The following is a 26,754-nucleotide window of genomic DNA, read 5'->3' on the forward strand; positions in this document are numbered from 1 at the left end:
GAGGAAGTGGGGAGGCTGCAGAAGGATCCTAGACAGTTTGGGAGAGTGGTCCAGGAAATGGCTGATGGAATTCAATATGAGCAAATGCGAGGTCTTGTACTTTGGAAAAAAGAATACAAGCATGGACTACTTTCTAAATGGTGAGAAAATTCATAAAGCCAAAGTACAAAGGGATCTGGGCGTGTGAGTCAAGGATTCTCTAAAGGTAAACATGCAGGTTGAGTCTGTGAGTAAGAAAGCAAATGCAATGTTGTCATTTATCTCAAGAGGGTTGGAATATAAAAGCACCGTTGTGCTACTGAGACTTTATAAAGCTCTGGTTAGGCCCCATTTGGAGTACTGTGTCCAGTTTTGGACCCCACACCTCAGGAAGGACATACTGGAACTGGAGCGTGTCCAGCGGAGATTTACATGGATGATCCCTGGAATGGTAGGTCTAATATATGAGGAATGGCTGAGGATCCTGGGATTGTATTCATTGGAGATTAGAAGATTAAGGGGAGATCTAATTGAAACTTACAAGATAATACATGGCTTGGAGAGGGTGGACGCTAGGAAATTGTTTCCATTAGGCGAGGATACTAGCACCCGTGGACACAGCCTTAGAATTAGAGGGGGTAAATTCAGAACAGAAATGTGGAGACATTTCTTCAGCCAGAGAGTGATGGGCCTGTGGAATTCATTGCCGCGGAGTGCAGTGGGGGCCGGGATGCCAAATGTCTTCAAGGCAGAGATTGATAAATTCTTGATGTCACAAGGAATTAAGGGCTACGGGGAGAATGCGGGTAAGTGGAGTTGAAATGCCCATCAGCCATGATTGAATGGCGGAGTGGACTCGATGGGTCGAATGGCCTTACTTCCACTCCGATGTCTTATGGAAACATATGCAGTTAATAACTATGTTGAATGTAAATCCTGGTCACAAACAACCCTGAACATTACAGATTGATCACACTCATCTCTGTGAGGAAATAATCACAGGCAACATTTAAAGTGTCATTTGTGGGCCACAATTCACAAAGACAATCCAAGGTATGACACTGCACAAGGAATTGGAGCTGATTTCCCCTTATTGTGAACTGTAAGTATTTAACAACATACTTTTATTTGTAATGGTTCGTTCTTGGTTGATGTGGGGCGCCCATGTTTCAGTAATCCTACTGCACGTAGAATCTCCTACCATACCAATGTGACATGGTAAAGCTGCATTCATCATAATAAGGTCCACTTGTCAATATCTATGTAGAAGCATTCCGTGGTTCTCCTTGTCAGAGTCCTCCATGTCCCACTGTTTCAAGGATGATGATAAAGTTATCATTTGTGGGTGATGTGAATACTGATTACTAACATTACTAAAGAACCTGTTCCATTTCTGATATTCCCCACACAGATTCAATATCCATCCACAGCAGGGGCTATTGTTACTGTGGTCACAGCACAACAAAGGTGCAGAGAAACTGAGGGGCAAAAAATGCACAAGTCCAAGACCAGAGATTGCCAAAGAGACTCCACACGAAGATGTTGCAGCTGAAGGCTCCCCCCACCTCAAAGGCAACTCAATGCCATTTCTTTCAAATGACACCTTACTACTACAGACTGAGAATCCCCTGTGACACTGTCAGCAAACTATGTTACCTGCTGGAGAAGGACTGTCAGACTGAACGGAATGGCAGCTATCCTGCCCTCATGGCCAAGGTGAGAGTGCGCTCCATTTTTATGCAACTGACCATTTACTGACCATTCCAACTGGCAATACTATTTGGGATCTATCAAACCACAAATGTATCAAGGCTTTTATTGAAGCAATTTGTGTCAGATTACACCACTTCATCTTGTCTGCCCATGATGAGGTCAGTGCTACAGCTCAGACAGTAAGCCTTCCGAACAGGAAAAGCTTTCACCAGGTGTTATACATTGTACACACATTGAGTTGAGAGCATCGTATCATAACTTGGCAGAATTTATCAATAGAAAAGACTTCATCCAGTAAATGCACAAGTCATTTCTGATCATCTTAGAGGGTTGCACCAAATAAGAACTCAGAGGAGTAGGCCAGCTGGCCCATCGAGCCTGCTCCGCCATTCAATAAGATCATGGCTGATCTTTCGTGGACTCAGCTCCATTTACCCATTTGCTCACCCTAACCCTTGATTCCTTTCCTGTTCAAAAATCTATCTTTGCCTTAAAAACATTCAATGAGATAGTCTCAATTATTTCACTGCTCAGGGAATTCCACAGATTCACAATCCTGAAGAGGTCCCTCCTCAACTCAGTCCTAAACCTGCTTCCCCTTATTTTGAAGCTATGCCTCCTACTTCTAGTTTCACCCGCCAGTGGAAACAACCTCCCTGCTTCTATCCCATTTATTCTCTTCCAAAATGACACCCCCGCACCCATCCTTGCCATTCTAAATTCGAGTACAGTCCCAGTGTACTTAATCTTTCCTGATAAGGCAACCTTCTCAATTCTCAAATCAACCTAGTGACCCTCCTCTGCACCCTCTCAGGGCCAGTACATCCTTTCTCAAGTAAGGAGGCCAAAACTGTACACCGTACTCTAGGTGCGGTCTCCCAATCACCTTATACAGCTGTAGTGTAACTTCCCTGTTTTTAAAATGCCATCCCTTTAGTAATGAAAGATAATATTCCATCTCCCTTAATTACCTGCTGCACGTGCAAACCAACTTTTAGTGATTCATGCACAAGAACACCAAGGTCCCTCTGCATAGCAGCTTGGTGCAGTTTTTCACTATTTAAATAACGGCCCATTATGAGGTTATTCCTGCCGAAATGGATGACCTCACATTTATCAACATTGTACTCTATCTACCAGATGCTTGCCCACTCACTTAACTTATCTATATCCATCCGTAGACTTTCAGTGTCCTCTGCACACTTTGCTCTACCACTTATTTTACGGTCATCTGCAAACTTTGACACATTCACTTGGTCCCCAACTCCAAATCATCTATGTAAATTGTGGTCCCAATACTGATCCCTGAGGCACACCACTACCCACTGATCGCCAACCAGAAAAACACCCGTTTCTCTCCACTCTGCTTTCTGTTAGTTAACCAATCTTCTATTCATGCTAATACATTATCTATAATGCTGTGCATCTTTATCTTATACAGCAATATTTTGCACGGCACCTTGTTAAGTGCCTTCTGATAATCCAGGTACACCTGTTCCTCTGGTTCCCCACTGTCCACTACACTCACCCATGTCCTCAAAGAATTCCAGTAAATTAGTTAAACAAGACCTGCTTTTCATGAACCCATGCTATGCCTGCCTTGTGGAATACCCTGGAATCTACCTTGATGTCTATGTCCTTGATAACTCTCAACCTCCTTTTTCATTTCAAGACCTGGATGCCTATGAGGAAAGCTGCTGATGAAGAGGGCTACCCTTTGTAACCATGGCTGATGACTCCATTGCACAATCCCCTGACTGAGGCTGAGCACAGATATAGCAGAATCCATTCTTCCACCAGGGCCATGGTGCAGCAGACAACAGGCCTCATGGAGATGAGGTTCTTACACTTGGATCTGTCGGAGGTGATCTTACAGTACAGCTCTGTCACAATATACCACATAACCCATGCAGGTTGTGCTCTGCACACTTCAGCAGCCAAAGAGGGGATGTGATGGACACTAAAGAACTGAGAGCATGGCAGCAAACTGAAGAGGAAGACGAAGACTTGGAGCAAGAGGAACACCACCTTTAGGCAGTAAGAGAGATTGGAAGGAGTCAGAGGACTTAATTGTCAGCCAGTTCCAAAGGACAAGAGTTTGGTGAGTTTGTTTTTTTTGACTATAAATGTTTTGTTACATGAAAGCTCCTATTTATTTCCAGAAGGAAATACAGTTTTATTTTTGTTAGTTTCTTCTTTGTTTTACTTGTTGATCAATGAAACTTAATGTTTAAAACTATTTTGAAGGCTTTCCAATATCTGATCTCCCACAATACAGGAGATGTTTATGCTGAGATGGGCATTAGGGAAAAGAGTAGTTGTTCCTGTAACAGGGTTTTAACATGGTATGGTACAAAGTTGGAGTAGTCTGTGTATTTTTATTTCTTGTAGCTGCATTTATTAAAACAGCAGATATTTATGAAATGAGATTCTGTTTCCAATACTGAGCCACCTATATGCCCTCAGATGCAGTTCCTTCTTGTTTCTCCCCAATTGCAAGTATTGTGAAGGACTACTCACAGTTGGCAGCAATTAACTTGGTTCAGAACTGGGTTTTAAATACGAGCCAGTGGCAGGAATCTCAACGTCACGGCAACGACAAATATGTCTACCATTGACAATTTACTGAGTTGCATGGGTGATACAGGTGTGATGCACACATAATGCGGTGAGCAACAGAGGGTTGTGTGAAGTAACTTGCCAGAGGTCACGGAAAGACACCCTTAATTAAAATCCCTTAAGTTGTCACTTTGCCAGTATTTAGTCAAATTCAGGCCATTCTCTCCATTTGTAATTAAATTAGTGTCAATTTCCAACTTTGATGCCTGAGCAGTAAATTATTTGGATAACAACTGAGTGATTTGATAACGTGGTGGGAGTTTTCTACACCACATTATTACCCAGATGATGCTGTGTCCCATGTTATTTGTAAATGATTAGGGCTGGAGTTTGGAAGAAGTTAACGATTTATTATTTACATTAAAACAGTGATTACACTTGAAAAGTATGAAATGGCCGTAAAGTCCTCAAGTTGTGAAAAGAGTTATAAAAATACATTGTGTACTTTAGCTAATAATGTATAGCAGCCATAAATGCCCTAAACATTTTCCCGTGTAGATGTTAAGTTTAAAAAAAGAACCAAAGAACTGCAGATGCTGGAAATCAGATGTAAATACAAAAATCACTGGAAAAACAGTGAAAAACAGATCTGGCAGTATCTGTGCAGAGAAAACAGAATTAATGTTTTGTATCCATGTTTTGCTGCTTATTAAATACAAGGACGACCTTTGCTTTCTCTAATTTTCAGGTACTACTCCAGTTTTTGAGGAGCTCTGCAAAATATCAAAGCATCATTAATTTCCTGCTTTTTATATAAATGACTTTAACATGTATCCAGTGTGGCCGCAGAAGCTCTGTGGATACTTTATACTTCCAGTTTCTGCATAACTTATTATTTGGCAACTTCTGAATGTGCTATTGCTGCACCCAGGGGTATCCAAGATATAGTCTAGAGCCAATATGTGCTGTGAAAATCTGGCTCTTGTGTCATTGTCAATTTTTTAATATTTATATTTCTTGTCCAGCCATTTATCTCAGTTGAATTTTATGCATCTGCAAGTTTTTAAACACTGATTTACTTGAAATAATACATTTAATAGATTACTTCACAGAATTTTATTCATAAAAAAATAGATATCAGCTGAAGGAGGACATATACGGGAGAGTGACTAATACCTTGATCAAAAAATTGAATTTTAAGCATTGTGTTAAAAGAGAGAAAACTACAGAGATGAAGAAATCTAGGATGGGAATTCCAGATCCTAAAGCCCAGGTAGTATAAAGTCAGAGAGAATACACAAGAGGAAAGAGTCAGAGGAGGTGTAAAACAATGAGGAGAGTTAAATATAATGAAGAGCATTTTAAATTGGAGTCACTGAAAGACCAGGAACTAATATGGGTCAACAAAGAGGTCAAGGGTAAAGGTACTGTGAGACAGGATCAGATAACAGTGCTCTGTCCGAGTTGAGGTTTTACAGAGGGTTGTGAATGGCAGACATGCATGATGTTTTCAGCTGGATAGGGGAAGAAACAGAGAGGCAGCTGATATTATAGATGTGGAAGTAGTCAGTTATTGCAAGTGAGGGTTTAAAGATCCATTCTGAACACAGCTTCTTCATATGTAGAGAAATCCCAAGATATGCATAGCATCAGAAACGTGAATGTCAGTTCTATATATAGTTGCCAGAGTTCTGTGATGTGCACTTAATATGATGTATGAAGACAAAATCCCAAGTACTCATTGCTTCTTTAAATGCTGACATGATCCCTAGGAGGATACTCAATGGGGTGCTGCAACCATTAGGTCAGTGGTAGAGCTCCCACTCTTAGTTAGATAACACATGAATGAGTGGGGCAGTGGCTCAGTGATTAGCACTGCTGCCTCACAGCACCAGCATTCCATTCCAGCCTCAGGTGACTGTGTGTAGTTTGCACATTCTCCCCCTGGCTACATGTGTCTTGTCTGGGTGCTCCAGTTTTCTCCCATAGCCCAAAGATGTACAAGTTAGGTGGATTGCTAAATTTCCCATAGTGTCCAGGGATGTGCAGGCTAGGTGGATTAACCATTGGAATGCAGGCTTACAGAGATAGGATGGGGGTATGGATCTGGATGGGATGCTCTTTGGAGGGTCGGTGTGGATTCAATAGGCTGAGTAGCCTGCTTCTACACTAGTGATTCTAAGATTGCAGAATTGTCATGTTGGTCAGAACTAGATTTTGACTTTGTATTGAAACTATAGCTGAAATATAAAAGTCAAGTCATATGCATTTCTATGCTCCCTGGTCATATTTAATTACTGGTTGTAACCCATGCTTAGCATATGAGCTGAAAATTTGTGATTGACATTTTATTTTCGATTCTGAGCCCCGCAGTGCCATTGTGCAATGGTCAATATTACTATGGAGGCAAATTGGCATTAATTTCAGCAAATGTTATTTCACCACTGTTTTAACTGAAGGGAGGTGAGCTACGATACTTAGCTGTTCAGTATTTTTGGTGAGGATCTCTGCTGAGTAGCAGAAATTAGCAGCAATTATGCATGGGTCAGGTAATAGCATAACTCAAATCATAATTTCCTGAAATTACTGTACTTTAATAATAGCGTACACTGTAGATGAACCAATACATTGGCTGAGGCTTTGAGTAAATTCAAGCCTCATGTGCAGGTTGGAACCCTGTAATAATTCTGTCAAGCAGCAGTCTTGATGGAAAGAAGAAAATTACTACATTGGGGACCATAGCAATCAATAGCATAGCATGCTTCATAGACTGAAGACATTTTTAAAAAATTTAAAAGTCTTTACAAACGTACACTTGCTTGGGCTTTTAAAATTCAAATTCTAGTATTTATTCCATAGCAGTATTATTCTCTAGGAACGTTGTGCAGTGCTGTTAAGGTACAGACAATGTGAAAACAAGATCTGACATATTTCTGTAATTTGCATTCCAATCTTACTGCCCACACTGACTCAAAGATTGAATGTGCTGGGCATTTACAGCAAAATGTTGCTCTTGGCAGAGAGCTGACAGAAAGATTAGCCTCCTGAAATTCTCTACTCACCTGCTGCCATGTTTCTTATCTTCTTTCATAATTATTTATTGAAGTATTTGGTTCAATCTTGTTTATTCATTTTGAAATGCTTCATTTCAAAACATTCATAACAGCATTACATTGACTGAATTTTCTTCTGCTATATTTTGTACTATTCAATAATTTTGTTTCACATTTTTCATGGGATGTTTCCTATCTTTAACAGGTAGAACTTAAAGATGGCAGATTTCCTTCCCAATGGGAGTTTACAGCAATTAATGATCATTTCAATTTTGGATTTTCTTTCAAAGAATTTAAGTTTCACAATTTTACATAGGGGGATTTGAACCAATGTCACTAAAGCACTCATCCAGTGACATTATTATTGTGCCACCATCACTCGCATCCTTGTGGGGCTAAATGTACACACGCAAAACCTTGCACCACAATCATTTTTTTTTAAACAATGTCAATTTAAATTATTACCATGTTATTTAGCACCAGGTTACCATCCAGATTTAGTAGACAGCTGTTCATAAATTCAATGTAGACACCAGAGAACATTGTGAATCGATTTCAAATTTCACCTTTGCTGCTGGTGTCCTCAGTTAGTCTTTGTGTTCATATGAGTTACCTCAAGAATGGATGTTTCACGGTCTTTAATTTTACTGTTGACTAATTAAATAGATTTTTGTCAGATTGACACTGGTTTTCTGGGACAATCCATACCCTTTTCATTTATGCAGCACCTATTTTACAAGGTTCATACTGAAAGTGAAAGAGTATTATTGCATCTAATCTTGTGTTTTGTCCTAGTAAGTTAAGACAGCAAATCTATTCTTCAGTATAGAGAAGATATGAATACAGATGAAGAATATATAGATTTGATTTGACAGTTTGTGCACTATGACCTTGTGTATATACCTGTGGGAATCAGAAAGGGATAGAAAGGGTTTCATAAAATACATTTGTAACATATTATCTCAGAATGTTTTAAGAATGCACATTGCTGCTCTCCTTTAGCAGATGAAATATATGGAGAATGAAAGTTAAATATTAAAATAAATATGTTCATCCTTGAAGAAAATCAAATAACTTACCTGTGATAATGTCTCAAAAAGGTAAGAAAACTGAGTACAGAACAACCTTGATTATCCAAACCAGAAGGGTGGGGAGTATTTCATCTGGATAACTGATTGTTCGGATAAGGATAACGCTCTTATGGCACCTTGAGATCTTGTTTGGATAATCCGAAATTTGGATAATCGACGTTTGGATAACTGAGATGGTTATGTATACAGTCATGTGCCAAAATCTAGTCCTGTTCCATAAGAATTCTAATTATTTTAACAAGTGTGATGTTGAAACATATAATAATTATTGTATATGTGACTCATACTCCAGTGACCCTATTTATCTGGCTAATTTGACTGTGATTAATGTGGTCATACAAACAAGTTCTGACTGTGTAATACACACGGGAGCTTCCATTAATCTCTGTATAAAATATCTCCAGATTTCTCAATGATGTCAGCATTAAAGTGTCCTTAGGGCCCAATGTTGATCACGCAATTGTTCTTCAACTACAATTCTTGCATAAAAAAATTTCAAAAACATCAAGCTAAAGAATCCAAGCTCTAGATTAGAAAAGAAACAGCAAGCATCTGCAGGAAATTATTAATTAACTGATTGTCATTTTATAAATTTAGAAAACAAATGGAAATCTATACATTTTAGTTAGTTTTAGCCTGACCGTTTTAATTTAATATGAACAGAAGTTCACTTTCCAGCCCATTGATCTACCCTGCCATGAACGATTATTATCAGGAACATAAAATACTTTAACCATATATATTATTATATTTTGAAACTTCAATACCCATTTCAAATGATTTCCATTGTCTTGCATGCCTATTAGAACATTAACAATGATAATTTTATTCCACACAGTTAACATTGTCTGAACATCAGCTATTTTGTGGTGCACTAAAGAACTAAAATGTAAGGCTCACCAGAAAAACCCACCATTAAAATCAAGCAGTTACAAATAATTAAGAATAATTCTGAGTTTTTTTTTTGATATTCATTCAAGTATGAACATATTTTTGTTCAATTGGTGCACACTGCTAACATCCACAAGGTGAAAAGCTGTTCAACTTGGCCATGGGAAAGCACTGAGTTAGCACAGCAAGTTGATACTAAAGCATCCAGATTAATAAATGAATTTGTACTGAAGACAATTTTTGAAATTTCAATCTCAGCTACTCATTCAAGTTCACCCTATCACTTTTATCCTTTTAACTAACATAATCATCTAATATGGTTTGAAGGGATACCTGAAATCAAATGGAACTAAGGAATAGGTGATGGACATATTAAAGGTTAAGTATGTGTTAATTAGGTAAATAATTATGGGGAGTTAGTAACCAATAGTGAGGGTTTCATAGAGTATGGTTAATTGAAGCGAAGCACCCACTAAAAGTTTGGACTTGGATAGAGTTTAAAAACAAGGGTATTTTAGTGTATAATATCTTCAGAAAGTTAATATTAACTACAAATTATTTATGCCCAAAATACTCTTGTATAATCCTATTATCACCTATATGGTTTTGGCCTGGCTATTTGCATTTGGGGATTCTGTTCACTTTGTGAAGTAGTTCCAGAGTTTTGCATTTTCCACATTTTGGTGAGTTGTTTGGCATTGCTTCAATGTATTTGACTGGATCTGGAACTGGACTCTTTGAAACAGATTGCCAGTAAATGGCTTCCAACAGAAGAATGATGACAAGCCAAATTTTTTCCAGATCACTCTATTTGAGGTGTGGTTGACAGCTGATTCTATGACTATTTTTTTCCATTAATACAAGGATCCCCTAGTGCTCAAATCCCATTTTAATCCTATATATAGAATTATTGAAATTACAGTTCAGAAGAAGGGAATTTAAGCTATCAAACTAATGTTAGTGCTAGCTCTTGAGCTCGAGTTGTCTGTTTTGAAACCAGTTGCCCTGCCCTTCCCACTGTCCTCTGTTTCTAAATATTCTTATTTGTTACAAATTCATGTCTATTGTAAACACCTTGATTTTGTGACATAAGTTACTCCTATACTGTTTCAGAATGTATTACGATATATAAAGTTGATATTACCTTTTATCTACTTACACAACTTTGCACCTTTGGTTATGCTATTTCATGTAATACTGGTATCATTAATAACAGTAGACAATAGGTGCAGGAGTAGGCCATTCTGCCCTTCGAGCCTACACCACCATTCAATATGATCATGGCTGATCATCCTTAATCAGTATCCTGTTCCTGCCTTATCTCCATAACCCTTGATTCCACTATCCTTGAGAGCTCTACCCAACTCTTTCTTAAATGAACCCAGAGACTGGGCCTCCACTGCCCTCTGGGGAAGAGCATTCCACACAGCCACCACTCTCTGGGTGAACAAGTTTCTCCTCATCTCTGTCCTAAATGATCTACCCCGTATTTTTAAGCTGTGTCCTCAGGTTCGGTACTCACCCATCAGCGGAAACATGTTTCCTGCCTCCAGAGTGTCCAATCCTCTAATAATCTTATATGTCTCAATCCATATCCCCTCTACCTTACACTGAAAGACTGGAGCGACTGGGCTTGTATACCCTTGAGTTTAGAAGACTGAGAGGGGGTTTGATTGAGACATATAAGATTATTAAAGGATTGCCTTCCTGTTCTTGCCACCAAAGTGGATAAGCATACATTTATCCACATTAAACTGCATCTGCCGTGCATCTGACCACTCACCTAACCTGTCCAGGTCACCCTGTAATCTCCTAACATCCTCCTCACATTTCACCCTGCCACCCAGCTTAGTATCATCAGCAAATTTGCTAATGTTATTACTAATACCATCTTCTATATCATTAATATATATTGTAAAAAGCTGCGGTCCCAGCGCTGATCCCTGCGGTACCCCACTGGTCACTGCCTGCCATTCCGAAATGGAGCCGTTTATCACTACATGTAGTGTGCACTTTTTCTCTCAAACTGTTCATCCAAGCGTACCTGCATTATGTACTTTAGCTGATCTCAACCCTATTTTTGACATTTTGGAGTACATTTGGGATGGTGTTCAAGTAACATTCAAAGATACTTCACAAGTGTCTTCCAAACAGACAAAAGGTTGTTCTGCATTGAATCCAGTACAAAGAAACAATGATTAAAAACATGGGGATGAATTTATAATGACAAATACATTAATCAGAAATGCACATCAGGCAATCATAGAACATTTCTGACAACTTCCCATAAAATAATTTTTAACAGCATTCACAACAGGTAAACAAAATTTCACTTAGTACAATTTTGTGAAGTTATTCCATTCTACAACTTCCAGTTCAGCGAAAGGTGCTCTGTAATACTTACAGGGCTCATGACTCAGAACTGTGGAAATAAACATCTTATTTCTGCAGTTATCCACTGTAAGGTCTTTAGAGAGTTGAACAGTGATATGGAGAATTAGTTAATGGGTTTTCAGAGCTAAAAAGGGAATTTTGAGGAGGATTGGCAAGGTATTTCAGAAAAGAAGCTGTAATATACTATCAGGCGATTGTGCTGTGAGGTCTTGTCCTACTGTTCCTGTTTCTGAGTGAGAACTGTGGATTCAAGGCTTACCCTAGAATTTGCTGGCCAAGAAAGGTGTCCATAATGTGGCCAAACAGATGGAACCTGCAAATCTTTCCAGTTTATCCCAATGGCAGTGGAATAAGAATAGTAAGATCTGCAGATTCAAACCTGTTAATGTAATTGGTCTTGTGCACTCGCAAAGAAAGTGGTATTGAAAGCGACAGACTCTTTTATATACTGCTCAATTTGTTTTCTCTATTGACTTCAACACAGTTATATCACAAACACAGGAACAAAGGTTTGAACGTTCTGTAATTTTTCCTCTTCCACTGAAGTTAAAAAGAGAAAGTGAAAAATTCATTACGGACATTCTGCTGTTACACTTTAATTTTTATATCCATTGCCATTAAATGGTACTCCTGGCAGGAACAACTTCCTTTGCCAACTTGACAGAGTTACTTTTTTGAACCATGGCAACCTACATGGTGAAGGTACAGCCACACAGTGTGGTTTGGGACCAAGTTCCAGAATTTTGACAAAGGAATAGCCACGTCAGTATGGTATACGTCTTGGAGAAGAACATGCAGGTAATGTGTTCTCTTGTGTCTATTCCTTTACCTTCGTCCTTCTAAGTGGTAGTGTTTGTAAGTTCAGAAGGCGCTATCAAAAGTGTTGTTGAGTTACCGCAGTGGATCTTGTAATGGCACACGCTGCTACCACCATGTGCTGGATATTGAGGGAGTGTATCACGTGGTGGCTATGCGGCCAGTCAAGTGGGCTTCTTTGTCCTGGATGGTGTCAGAGTTTTTTGAATGTTATTGGGGTTTTTTTTTTAGGGAAATGGAGAGTCTTCCATCACACTCCTGCCTTGTGCCTTATTGATATTGGACTGACTTTGGGGAGACAGGAGTTGAGTTGCTGTCTCCAGAATTCCCAGCAACTCATAGCCACAGTATTAGTGGTCTGAATTTTGTGGCAAGGCTCATGTTTCTATTGAAGTGGGAGTTGCTTCTGTTTGGGAGGAGTTCATGCTAGTGAATGCAATTTAGCTGCAGCAATTATTCAGTCTGAAGTGACCAATTAATTGCTGGAAGCTGTGAGAGAATCTAATCAACTCCCCTTGACATTGATCAGAATCACCATCAACATTCCAAGTATTAGCATTGACCAGATACACCAATATAAATCCTGTGGCTACTAGAGTAATTCAGAGACTGGGAATTCTATAGGGTATAATCCATCTGATTCTCCAATGCCTCACCACTTACAAAAGTTAGGAATGTGACAGGATACTCTTCATTTGACTGGATGAGTGCTGATCCACAAACCCAAGAGGCTTGACACCATCTAAGTCAAGGCAATCCACTTGATCAGCACCCCATCCAACATCTTCAAAATTCACTCTCTCCATCACCAACGCACATTGGCAGTATGATCTACCATCTATAATATGCACTGCAGCATCTCACTACAGCACCTTCCAAAAACATTACTACCATCTGGAAGGACAATGGGAACACCACCAGCCAGTTCCCCTCCAAGTCGCAAACCACCCTTACTTGGAACGACATCATGGTTCCTTCACTGATACTGGGTCAAAGCTTAGAACTTCCTAACAGCACTGTGGGTGGTCTATATCAGACAAAACAGCAGCAATACAAGATTGTGGCTCACTAACTCAAGGAAAATTAGAGCTGAGCAATAAATGCTAGCTTTAAAGTGATGCTCACACCCCATGAAAATATTTTCAAAAAGCTGTTCAGTCCCTTGAACCTGTTTTTGCATTCAGTGAGATCAATACTCACCTATGCTATAATTCCACATACCTGCCTTTGTCAATATTCCATACAGTCAGTTCTTCTTTAACACAGTGATTGTGTTTTTGTGCAACACCACGTAACAGAAAAATCACGGTTTAGAAATAGCACTTAAAGTATTGGCACACATTTTAAGTTTTTACATTTTAGAAACAATGTCCCCACTTTGTCAATCACGTTAGTGAATTCGTGTTAATGATAAATGTGTTAAAGAGGAACAACCTGTACCTTTTATTAATAAAAAACTAATTAATGACCAATCCAGCATCAGTTGACATTTGTTGAAGAGAGTTCCAAGCTTCTCCCACCCTTTACATGAAGAAATATTTCCAAATTTCACTCTGGAAAGATCTGGCTTTGATTTGTTGACTGTACTCCCAATGCTGTGAAAATGTTTCATTGGTTGTAAAGCACTTTGGAATATCTTGTGTATGTGAAAAGGTGTCACACAAATGAAAGTCTTTTTTGCTGAAGGCCTTTATAACTTTCTGACAGTGTGGTGCCCAGAGCTGGACATGCAATGAATGCCAGTTCTAGTTGGCACAAAGAGCATGCATGCATGAAGTAACCCTCAACGTAATTACGAAGTGATGGTTTAATGCTAGGGTTAGGCAACTGAGCCAGTCTCTGAAATCTGCTGGAAATTTCCATTGGAAGTGTCATACAGGAGTTTGTGACAAAATGCTTCCTTGGCTGCTGGCCATTTGTTACACATGCCTTACAATGGTCAATGGCCTCCCTGCCTGAGTAAGAGCCTTACAATGGTCAATGGCCTCCCTGCCCGAGTAAGAGCCTTTTCTGGAGCTGAGAGACTGTGGACAGGGGCTGGTACTATAAATGCTCTGGTTCCCCTGTTCCTTCTGAACTCTCTCACCACCTTCTTGTCCAGTTCCAGCATCCAAGCACAGGCCTCCTGGTTTGTGGAAAGCCCTCTCCCTGAACAGCATAGTGACTAGGGACAGCTGTGCAATGAGCAGATACTGCCGAGGAAGGGAAGCTCCTGTTAGTGAGCCCCAATGTCCACCTCAGTCACAGCCTCTTCTTCCCCATCACTCCCAGCCTCCTCCTCAACTTCAACCAATGCAAAAGGGAGCAACATTAGCAGCTCATGTGCAATCCCGATGGCCCCATTGGGACTGTCCTTGAATACGCTGCTCCTGAGGTCACGGAGCAAGGAACATGTGGTCATCTGATGTGCACGTACAGATGCATCCTGGAATGCGGATGTCAACTGTGCACACTCACTAACATCTACAGCTAGCTGATGTCATGGCCCACATCTGCACATGCACAGAAGCCATTTGATATTTTGGATAGTCACTACAGACACTAATCCAGTTGGAATCTGACCCGTTCCTGTAAAGATTTTATTCAACCTCTTTGCATTTTACTCTGACACTATTTATAAAACCAAGAATTCCATATGCTTTAACAGTCCTCTCAAACGGTCTTGCTACCTTCTAAGACTTTTGCACCTAATTATATAGAAACAGAGTATTTTGTACTTTCAAGTAATTATGCCAGTGCAACTAAACCCTGATGTACAATGCACATGGTTCAACACTGCTTCAGCATTCTTTTGGAAAAAAAAAGTCCTTCAGTTTTTTGGCATTTCATTTCTCTCTTGTGTTTTTGCTTTTCAAAAGTACTTTTTATCTCTTTACTTCCCTCTTTTTTGCCTCTGATTTTTTTTCATGATCAGCAAAAGGTAAAGTCAGTTATGATTCAGAAAATTTCAAAGCAACTCATCTCGTTAAGGTAGATTTTTCTGTCAGGTCCAGTCTATTCATAAAACTGATCTCCCCTCTCTTTTTCATGATTCAGGCCAAGGAACTATTGTAGCCAAGAGTATGAGTGACCAGCTTCCAGGCCTCCTTCAATGCAGCATGTGATGAGCTGTTTTGGAACTGAGTGGTTCTCTCAAATGATTCTCCTCCCTTACAACTCTGGCTGAACTCTTTGCAACAGCAGCATTCACAGGATTGGAAATTAGTTTCAGAGAGGCTATGGGTTCAAACCATATTCCAGTACATAACCATCATCTGACATTTCTTACTGATCCACTGCACTATTTTTACTTGCATAGAACTCTTCACTGTATTAACATGTACAATATTGTTTGGAAAACACAGGGAACATTCTGAAAGACATCAGAAGTGACACTGGCTGACTTCCCTGCTTGAACTCTATATTCTGCTGGAGACTCACGGATCAAGTACTCTGAGTTTTCCAAGTGGCGAGAGAACATGAAGCATTAAAAGAGCTTCCAAACCAGTATGAAACAGAACAAAAAGATAAAAACTCAGTAAAAATAAATCAGTCTACTGACTGGAATACAAATAAACCAGTTTGTACTCTAATTACAAATCTTTTGTTTTTGCAACAGAGGGAAAACATATAAATAATTATACATGTCCACTGAGTATTATGCAAGAAAGTGCAAATACTGCTGTTAATGTTTGTATCCCAGGAACAATTAAAATCAAGTTACTGAGCTGCTGTCTTACCTTTACATTGGTTTTGTTCATTAAATGCAAACCCATATGGACATCGATGCGGCTGTAAGTGAGGGAAAATTGCATACGACTGTTGAGTGGGAACAGGAGCACGACCAGGAACAGCAGGAGGAGCCGTCGTCACATTGTTCAGGAAAACAACAGCTGTTTTAGGCAGGCATAAGTATCCTCCATAATGATTTATACATTTCATTTCTCCCTTGCAAGCATCTGGGATGGTCTCACATTCATCAATATCTGATAACCAACAAAATGTTTACTTAACAGAGAAAAGTGGACAGAGCAGTCACTAATGGGTCAGATTTTGTTGGCATGTCCTGTTCAACAGATTTGATTCATCAAGATTAGACTTTAATCGTATTTTACCCTACAAATTTGTTTGAAATATGAGCTGATGACAGTATAGCAGAACCAACAGGTCATCTCGGGCCTGAGTGTGTAACAGGACTAACAATGTGTCTCCATAGCCAATGGGATCAGACAATTAAGGAAGAAACAGAGGAAGGACTCAAAGAGGTTTGCTGTTCCATCAAATTGGGTACAGAAAGAGTACAAGAACTATTGCAACATGAAAAATGTACAACAGAGAAGGAGACCATTCAGCCAAGGGGGTCTGTTCTGTCTGAAAAAAAAAGTAACCAGTGTAGTCCCACTTTGCCACTTTTGATCTGTATCCCAGAACAGTACAGAGTTCCAATTACACATCCAAGATTGTTTTATGTATTAAGAGTTCCTACATGATGTGGCTTTCAAGCAGAGAGTTCCAGGCCATCCTACCGTCTGGTGAATTTTTTTCTCACATCCACTCTAATCCTTCTGCCCATTATTTTAAGCCTAGACATCTTGGTTATTGGTCTCTCTGCTATGGAACTAGCTCCTAGGCCCCTCATAAATTCAACTCTTTTTTCCCTTAGCCTCCTTTGTTCAAAAGAGAACAAATTCAAACTATCCAACCTCACTTCATAGCTAAGATTGTCTTGTCCTGGCAACATCCATGGTGACCAGAGCTATACACAATTCGCTGGCAGTAACATAAATAGTGTCCTACAGCATAGCCTCCCTATTCATATTCTATGCCATAAGTAAAAATTGGAAGTACACTTTTTTTCAACTATTTTATCCAATTTAACCTGCTCAGTTATCATCAGCAATCTGTGGGCCTACATTCTAAGATCCTTCTGTAACTCTACACTTACTCAGTACATCACTTGTGATTTTGATCAGCGCTGATTCAGTACTGTGGCTGTGGCCAAAGCTTATATAAAAGGATACTGACATGGGAAAGATGGTTAAGATTTGGGAGGACTTGGGATGAATTTCAGACAACATGCTCAAGGACTTCTGAGGAAAGGGAGATTGGAAATAGGGCAGTAGTTTGCAAGGATAGTGGGACCCTGTGCTGAAATAAAAGCAAATTACTGCAGATGCTGGATATCTGAAACCAAAAGAGAAAATGTTCGAAAATCTCAGCAGGTCTGGCAGCATCTGTAAGGAAAGAAAAGAGCTGACGTTTCGAGTCTAACTGACCCTTTGTCAAAGTTTTGAGAAAGGGTCGGTTAGACTCAAAACGTCAGCTCTTTTCTCTCCTTACAGATGCTGCCAGACCTGCTGAGATTTTCCAGCATTTTCTCTCTTTGGGTTGGGGACCCTGTGTTGGTTTGGTTTTGTGGACAGTATTTGACAATGTTAAATTTGAAAAGATGGACAACACTTGAGAGAGAGAGTGAAAGGGAGCAGCTAACATGGGATTCAGGAGGGCATATATTAGGTGGATATCAGTTCAGTGGAAGGAAGTAAATCTCATGCTCAAGATAAACTCAAAGAAGGAGGACAGAGGAGTGAATCTAAAGAAAGATGCAAGTTCAGGGCTAACATAGCAAAGAAATGACTGCATTTTGCCAAGAGATTTGTCAAGTTAGCTGTGGGAGGAAGGGACCTGGCCAAGATCGGATGGTCTTAATCTTAGCAGCAAGGAGATCTTTGAGCTCCTCACATATATCTTTTAAGGTGAGAGTGAGGGACAGGGGAGAAGGGTTTAAGAAGACAGCTAGCAGTCACAAAAAGAAACGGGAGGTGGAACACTGAGCAGTTTAACATGTGACAGCAAGACCAGGTAGTGTTTAAGTGTCCAGCCAGATCTCTCAATGAATGGCTTACCCACCTGTTGCCTTTCAAATCTATCCGTTTGGACTTAAATGGGCAGACACCAGGTCCATACATGGAGGAACAGTCAAAGAGACACAAATGGTTTTATTGGGAGATAGGTGGAAGCGAGGCTGTAGCTCTATTGACCGTACCCTCAACTTGCCCTGCCACCTTTAATAATTTATGTACATATAGACCCATATCCTTCTGCTCCTGCACCTCCTTTAGAACTTTACCCTTTGTTCATATTATCTCTCTGCCTTTTTCCTATCCATATGAAATATTTCACACTTCTTTGCAGTTCACAATGCTTCCACATTTTGCATCATCCACGAATTTTGAAATTATGCACAATTATGCACTGTTCTCAATTTCCTGTCACACAGCCAATTTTATAACAATGTTGTCACCACCTCTGTTATTCCATAAGTTCTAACTTGGCCCACCAGTCTGTGCACTTTTTAAAATGCCTTCTGGAAGTCTACGTTCACCAAATCAGCAGCATTTTCCCTCATCTGCCCTCCCTCTCTACTACCTCAAAAATCTCAAGCATATTGGTTAAATATGATTTGTGTTCAGCAGGTCAATGCTGGTTTTATTTAATTAGCCTGTTTTTGTCCAAGTGACCATTAATTGTGTCCCAAATTTTCATTTCAAAATGTTTCCCTAACTCCAAGTTTAAACTGAGTGACCTGCGGTTTCTGGGCATATATATAAAATTCTTTTCTGAAGAAGAGTGCAAACATTTGTAATACTGCAGAACTCTGGCATCATGCTGGTACCGAAGGAAGATTGAAAAATGATGGCTTGTGGCTTTGCAATTTTATACTCTTGTTTGTTTTAATATCTTTGGATGTGTCTCATCCGGTCTCTGTCACTTTATCAACTTTAAGCAGAGATGGACCATCCAACAACTCATCAATTTTGAACTGTTTAGATATCACATTCTACTCTGGTGCCTCCAACAAGTCATCCTTTTTCTTCAACCAAGGATTCCCCTCACTGTGCTTCACAGGGCCCTCAGCCATGTTGGACCCATCTTTCACTCCACTAGAACAATGACAGGGATCCCTTTATCCTCACTTTCAACCCCAGCTGTATCTGCATTCAAAGGATCGTCCTCTGCCATTTCTGATACCCCCATCAGGATATCATTACCAACCACATCATCCCCTCCACTCCACTGTCAATATTCCACAGGAACTGATCCCTCTGTGACACCTTTGTCCACTCCTCCATCACTTCTAACATTTCCTTACTCCCCATGCACCTTTGAATGCAATCACAGAGGATGTAACACTTGCTCTTTTATTTTCTCCCTCCTCTATGCCCAAGGCCGGAACATACGTTCCAGGTGATAAAGCATTTTACCTATATTTTTTCTAATTTAGTCTACAGCATTTGCCACTCACAATATGGCCTTGCTTACACTGGCGAGGCTAAGCACAGACTGATGACTGTTCTGTGAAACATCTCTGCTCTGTCATAACAATGACCCCAGCTTTCCAGTTACTTGACATTTCAATAAACCATCCTGCTCTCACGCTAACATTTCCATCCTAGGCCTCCAATGGTGTTTCAATGAAGTTCAGTATCATCAGGAGGAACCACTCATTTCCATGTAAACACTTTACAGCCTCTACAGCTCAAGATTGAATTCAGCAACTTCACAACATGATTGCTGTCCTTCATTTTGGCTTTGTTTTCAACAAGGCAGACCCATTTTCTCTCTTTAATACCTGTTTACATCTTGATTCCTCCTTTACTTACTATTGGAAAGCTTGCCTTCCTATGCATCCTATGTATGCCCCTCATAATCTTGTGCATTTCTATCAGATCCTCTCTCAACCTTTGCTGCTCCAAGTAAAACAACCCTAGCCGAGCCGATCTTTCCTCATAGCTCAGATCCTCCAGCCCAAGCAGCATCCTGGCAAATCTCTGCATCCTCTCCAGTGCAATCATATCCTTTCTATAATGCGATAACCAGAAGTGCAAGCAGTATTCCAGTTGTGGCCTAATTAGTATTTTATATGGTTCCAGCATAACCTCCCTACTCTTTTGTTCTACACCTCAGCCAATAAAGACAAGAATCCCATCAGTCCTCTTAACCACCTTATATATCTGCTGTGTTGCCTTCAGGGATCTGTGAAAATGCGTACACCGGTCCCTGATCTTCAGTATTTTACACCATTTTTGTGTAATCCCTGGCTGTAGCCCTTCCCCGAGTTCATTACCTCACACTTTCTTGGGTTGATTTCAACTTGCCATTCCTCTGCCCAGTCTGTTGATATCCTTCAAGAGATTACAGCTAGCCTTCTCTCTATTTACCATCCTACCTATTTTTCGTGTCATCTATGAAACTCTTCATCATACCCTCTACATTTAAGTCTAAGCCATGAATATACACCACAAACAGCAAGGGCTGCAGTGCTGTGACTACTCACAGAAACATCCCTTCCTTCCTGCCTGTCAGTCAATTTGGATCCAATGTTACATCTTACATGTGCGACAAGCCTGGCATGAAGGACCTTACCAACTGCCTTGTTAAAGTCCACGTTGGCCACATCAAATATATTACCTTCATCATCATTCTTGGTTGCCATCTCAAAATATTCAATCAAATTTTTCAAACATGATCCTCACTTAACAACTCCATGCTGGCTATCCATGATGATTAATCTGTCTCTCTCCAAGTGCTGACATATTCTGTACTTTAAGAATTATTTCTGAAAGCTTCCCCAGTACTAAGATTAGACTGACTGGCCTGTAATTTTCTGGTCTATCCCCTTCTCCCTTGTCTAATAATTGGGCAATGTTAGCAGTGATCGAGTCCTCTGACAACTCATCTACAGCCTGAGATGATCTGAAAATTACTGCCAGGGCCCTTAATGTCTTCTCCCTTGCCTCCCTCAACAGTCTGGATTACATCTAATCTGGCTCTGCAGTTTTATCCACTTTTAAGACTACTAAACATGGTAAAATTCTCTCCCTCTCTGCTAAGTTATTCAAATATTTCATAGACCTCCACCCTAACATCTATACCTGCATCTCCTTTTCCATTCTGAAGACTGATGCAAAGTATTCAGTCAGGACTGTGGCTGTGTCTTCCAAATTTACACAAAAATTAGCTCTATGGACTCTAATGAGTCCTACTCCTTCCCAATTTATTCATATCTTTTTACATATTTAGAAACGTTGCTTTGTAGTGCACTCTCTCTATTTTTCTAAATTTTCTTTTTTAAGTTTCCACATACATTTTTTAAACTTTTATGGGGCCTGCGTTATTCTACCCTCAGTAACTCCCTTAAGCTTCTCTTATTTTCTTAATTCTAAACTTTATACCCCTTGCCATCCAAGGCACTCTAATCTTGGTCCCATTCTTGGTCTGTCTGGGAACATATTTGCCCTGTACTCTCCCTAATTTCTTTGAAAATCTCTTTCTTTTTGTTCTCTTACATCTTTCTAATTTGTTGGTGGCCTATAAAGAAAGCAATGTAATCGGAACTTTAGTGCTCCCTAGTTCTAGCCAAGTAATTTCTGTCTTTAATCTCACTGGGATATCTGCTTTCCCCAGAGATACAACATTCTCTGGCATTCCTTCCCCATCGTTCCTGAGTACAAGGTATTTTTAATATATATCCACCATTTCTTGAACTAGATTTCCATTATCACTCAACACCATATTCCCACAAGATTATCTACACCTGCAATTCACCACACTATGCATTCAAGAACCTGAACAATATTACTACTTTAGAAATTATTACATTCTCTTTATGCTGTAATCACTTAATACTTTACTGGTTGCTACTCCACTGTTTCTCCCAATATTCTATGCAGCTTGAGACTCCTCTCTAATATTATTTCCTGATTCTCCTGCTATGGTCAAGTTAATTTAAATCCTCCTCAATAGCACTAGCAAAATGCACTAGGAAATTGGTCCTGGTTTAGCTTAGCTACAACCTGTTTGACATATATAGTTCTCATATCTCACATTTCTGGTCCCAATGTCCAACCATTTTCTTTGTAGAAACATATTTGTTCAGATTTGTATCTACCTCCTACTCAAATGCTTTCCACTGGTTTGGCGCTGATTTACTTTCAGGTAACTGCTTCCACACATTTGTCAAAAGTACATCCAGCTTGGTAAAATTGCAGTTTCCCTGATTTAAAAGTCAAGTTCTTGACTTATCTTTGCTACTTTCTATAATACTCAATATAGTGGAATTATTAACTCTTGTCACTAAAGTGCATTCCTACTGATATACCTCACCTAACCAGTTTCATTTCTTAATATTGATTTTGCAATGCTACTTCTCTGTTGAACTGACTATGAACTGGTGACAAATTGTTGGGAACTTTTGATTTCAGTGCATTGTTTTCTTTAGAGAGCTTTGATACATCTCATGGTCAGGAAAATTGCTATACAAATGCAAATATCTTTCTTACTTTAAAGAAATGTAGGAATGAAAGCTCAACATTCCTGGTGTCTGGAATAGTGAGGGTATGTGTCTATTTTTATCTTTTTATTAATTTGAAAAAGTGGTACTTTTAAAATCTAATAATGCAATTTCCACCTGAAAAGGGATGAGATTCCACACAATTATTTTCATTCTGGGTAAGAGAAGTTAATTAGCAATCATGAAGTCACTAAAAGGATATTTATGTTGTTGCACACCAACTTGACTTTCTGTTGCACTGTTAAGTGGACAACTTATATGCAACTACAGCAACTTCATGAGAGTTGTCCAGACGTTAGTTGCAAACTCTTATAAACATGGAACTAACAGCAGAGTGACTTACATTGTCAGAAATTGCTAGCCAATTTGCAATTCCTGTACATCTTACTTTAAATTGCTGGCTAATTTATGCATTAATCATAAAATGCTCCATTCAGATTGTGCTATTATTTCAACAAAATCTGACCCATAATCATTGTTCTCAAGCAGAAATGACAATTTTCAAAAAGTATACTGAATATACTGCTCCAATTATTGCTCTATTCAGTGCATTTATTAAAATGGGTTACAATTGCTAGTTCTGAAATCTAATCGACATTTTATGTCAGAGAATGTTGAAACCATTCTGAAGTTGTTACTATCAAAATAAACATAGAACATCCTGAAGAAAATACATGGTAAATTATGACAATTAAATAAGTGTAGACAGAAAAATATCTACCCTATTTCCAAGTTCATGGTCTCACCTCTGCACTGCTGTCTTTCAGGATCCCATTGATAACCATCTGTACACTGCTGTAAGAACATAAGGACAAGGAGGGATTTCAAAGTGCAGCATAGTTTCTTTATTAAGAGGAAAATAATATTGCGCAACAGAGTAGAAAAACATAAGTGACTGCCACCATCTAATTCAGTAAGAAGCAACTGCTATCATTAAAAATGATGTTGTTTCTTCAATTACAAGCAACTAAGTAAATATCATTGCAGATTAACACATTAAAACAACAGTATTTAGGGTTGAATTTATTATTGTTAATAATGAATGCTCATAAACCAAATTATAATGGAATCTTATGTAGTGCTGAATTATCAGCCTGCTCAGTTCTTGGTGGCATCTTACCGTATAGGTGATGGTTTCATCGATCTCCTGTGACCTTATGGTATGGAAAATAAATGCAACCAGCAGACACCATTGCAACATCTTGTATCTGGACAATAATAATATGCAATCTCTATTATTGTTAATAAAAGCAAGTTCTAATGTGCTTTTCAATTCATTTACATTTATCATTCAACAACTGAACATAAAGAGCTGTTTTGCACTGGTGTACTGGAATGAGTTCAAGTTTAAAGTAAAACATTTTTACAAGTCTTGACAGGCAACAGTGCATTATGAGGAGAAATAAAGTATTTATGCAATTATAGATTCTTCTACACATGTTTTCAATTAAATCTATTAATTTACATTTCATTGACTCTGAAAATACTTAATGACTTGATGGCTACTTCACCTAAAAGGAAATTCTCTCCATCTCTAAACATTTAAATTCCCACCTATCTTTGTTATCTTATTCACTTAATCCTATATGTATAAAAAGCCATTGCAACAGTTCAAGTACGTCATAAATGAGAGGCTAGTAAATATCCTACAATGAACATGAATAAAGCAGTTTTAAATGATGAGGTACAAAATTGTAACTCAGAATTCAATATTTGTTTATCTCTTTCTTTATAGAAGCGGCATGTACATAAATAAAATGACGTTACCTTTAAAGAAAATAGGTCTTCACAAATCTCCTGGTCAACTTTGACTTTTTTTATATCACTTGCTGGAAGAGCAGTGTTGAGTGTGTGAGTTGTAGTAATTGTGAAGAAATTGTGAGGAGGTTCAGCGGCAGTTATGTTGCTCCCTCTACAGGCTCACAGGCTAATCACCAGCCCCGACTTAATAGAGGAAGAGCAAAAAACAAACAACTTCAAGACCAGTGCAGAGGGGTGTCACCACAACTGCAGCACTGCCAGGTTGTATAGTCGCTCTGCAGTCCTACAGGCGGGACTCAGTCATGCGACAGCCAAGTAAGATTGTATCTAACAGTTACACACTAGCGGGTTGTTCAGGAAAGGAGCAGCTGATTGCGAAGTAAAATACTCCTCCAGATCTGAAGATTTCATCATGCACAGTTACTTTGAAACATAAACAGCAAAAAATTGCAATGTGTGGGTTTTTTAAAAAAAAAAATTGATTCAAACTAGAATACATGAAAAGATAAACTCTCAAGGCAGTTTACTGAGCATACAACATGCGCCTTATAATTACTTCCTAGAATAATACAATGATGCTACAGTGACTGGACAAGTTTTCAAGACGTTGTAAGAGCCCAGGCAAGCATGCAGCTCTGCTAACAGCCTCAGTTTGCGCTGTTCATAGACTTCGGGAGCCAAAAACAACACGGAATATGAGCACAGCGTGTGGGCATTTACTCCGGGAAAGTTTTGCTCACGTGTCTTAGACAAGCAATGAATTTTTTAAAAAACAAACAGATAAATAAACATACGGTGACCGCACGTACCGCCAAACACATGCATCCGGACCCCTCAAAGGTCCCTTCCTACGAATAGTCAGTTTAAACTTCCAATGGGCAATTCACCGGGAATATGTCTCCAACTCTCGCTGGAATTGGAGACTTGGGGAAACAAAAGTTATGTCTCACCCCTGGGTAACTGTGCAACTGACTGAAATAATTTAAAAAAAATGTTGAAGGACAGGATAAGGTGTATAGCCAAAATTAGTATTCTTTCTATCAGTGCACCGAGTGGAAGGAACACATTAAATGAGCTGCACGGACAGATTCAAATTGGAAACTGTGATATGGGAACCATTACAGAGACATGGCTGCGGATGTTCAGGACTGGGAACGAAAGGTACCATGTTATAAGGTTAATAGCAGGGATAGACAAAAGCAACAGAGAAGTGGAGTAGCATTACTGATAAAAAAAATCAGAATCACTTCGAAGGTGAGGGAGGATACAATGTAAAGAAAGCACCCAGTGGAGACCTTATGGGCGGAATTGAGGAACCACAAAGAATCTAAAACCACGATAGGTGTCATATATAGACCAGATTCTGGATTAGTGGTACTGGAAAAGCACAGCAGTTCAGGCAGCATCCGAGGAGCAGTAAAATCGACGTTTCGGGCAAAAGCCCTTCATCAGGAATACAGGCAGAGTGCCTGAAGGGTGGAGAGATGGTAGCAGCTCAGAAATGCTATGTTGTATAAGACAATGATGGGGTAAAGGTAGAGTAGTATGGATTAAGAGTTAATCTTAACACATACAAATACTGCCAGAAACATTTATTTCTAGAATGTGTCTGGGATAGTTTCCTAGGGCAATATGTTTTGGATGCAACAAGCACTATTGGATCTAGTAGCCTGATTTAATTAGTGACTGTTGTTTGCCAGCATTTGGAAGGTTAAGGAGTGATCTACTCGAGGTTTTCAGGGTATAAACGGGGAAAGACAGATTAGATAATGATAAACTAAATCCACTGGATGAAGATTCTAGAATTAAGTCTCAAAATTAGAGTCAGGCCATTCAGGAGAGATGTTAGCAAGCACTTCTACCCGTAAAGGATTTATGAAGGTTTGACACTCACTTCCTAAGAGAGTGGTGGATGCTAATTTAGTTGTGAAATTTAAATCTGGGATAGACTTTTTTTATTTAAGCAAGGGTATCAAGGGATATAGGCCCAAGACAGGAGTTATGTCACAGTTCATCCATGACATTATTTATGGCAGAGCAGGCTCGAAGGGCTGAATGGTTTTCTGTTCCTATGTTTCCCCTTTCCAACATGCAGTCATACATAGAGTCATAGCCATAGAGATGTACAGAACGGAAACAGATCCTTCGGTCTAACTCATCCATG

General features: G+C 39.3%; 1 protein-coding gene across 3 annotated transcripts in view; it reads right to left on the bottom strand.

Annotated features, from left to right (window-relative positions):
- LOC122552885 (EGF-containing fibulin-like extracellular matrix protein 1) overlaps window positions 1-25,630 on the bottom strand; it is a 109,301-nt gene extending 83,671 nt beyond the window's left edge. The window contains exons 1-5 of one of the 3 annotated variants that reach the window (XM_043696025.1): window positions 25,400-25,630; window positions 24,597-24,773; window positions 23,950-24,037; window positions 23,576-23,624; window positions 16,216-16,461 (exon numbers count right to left, since the gene is read on the bottom strand). In XM_043696025.1, coding sequence (XP_043551960.1) covers window positions 16,216-16,461; window positions 23,576-23,624; window positions 23,950-24,030 — 376 coding nt within the window. In that variant the 5' untranslated portion in view covers window positions 24,031-24,037; window positions 24,597-24,773; window positions 25,400-25,630. Of the gene's footprint in view, window positions 1-16,215; window positions 16,462-23,575; window positions 23,625-23,949; window positions 24,038-24,596; window positions 25,281-25,399 lie in introns of those variants that run through there. The other 2 variants (XM_043696026.1, XM_043696027.1) reach the window with 2 other exon arrangements.
- Window positions 25,631-26,754: the final 1,124 nt, after the last annotated feature.

This window comes from Chiloscyllium plagiosum, chromosome 9, assembly GCF_004010195.1.
Source record: "Chiloscyllium plagiosum isolate BGI_BamShark_2017 chromosome 9, ASM401019v2, whole genome shotgun sequence".
Lineage (NCBI taxonomy): Eukaryota > Metazoa > Chordata > Chondrichthyes > Orectolobiformes > Hemiscylliidae > Chiloscyllium > Chiloscyllium plagiosum.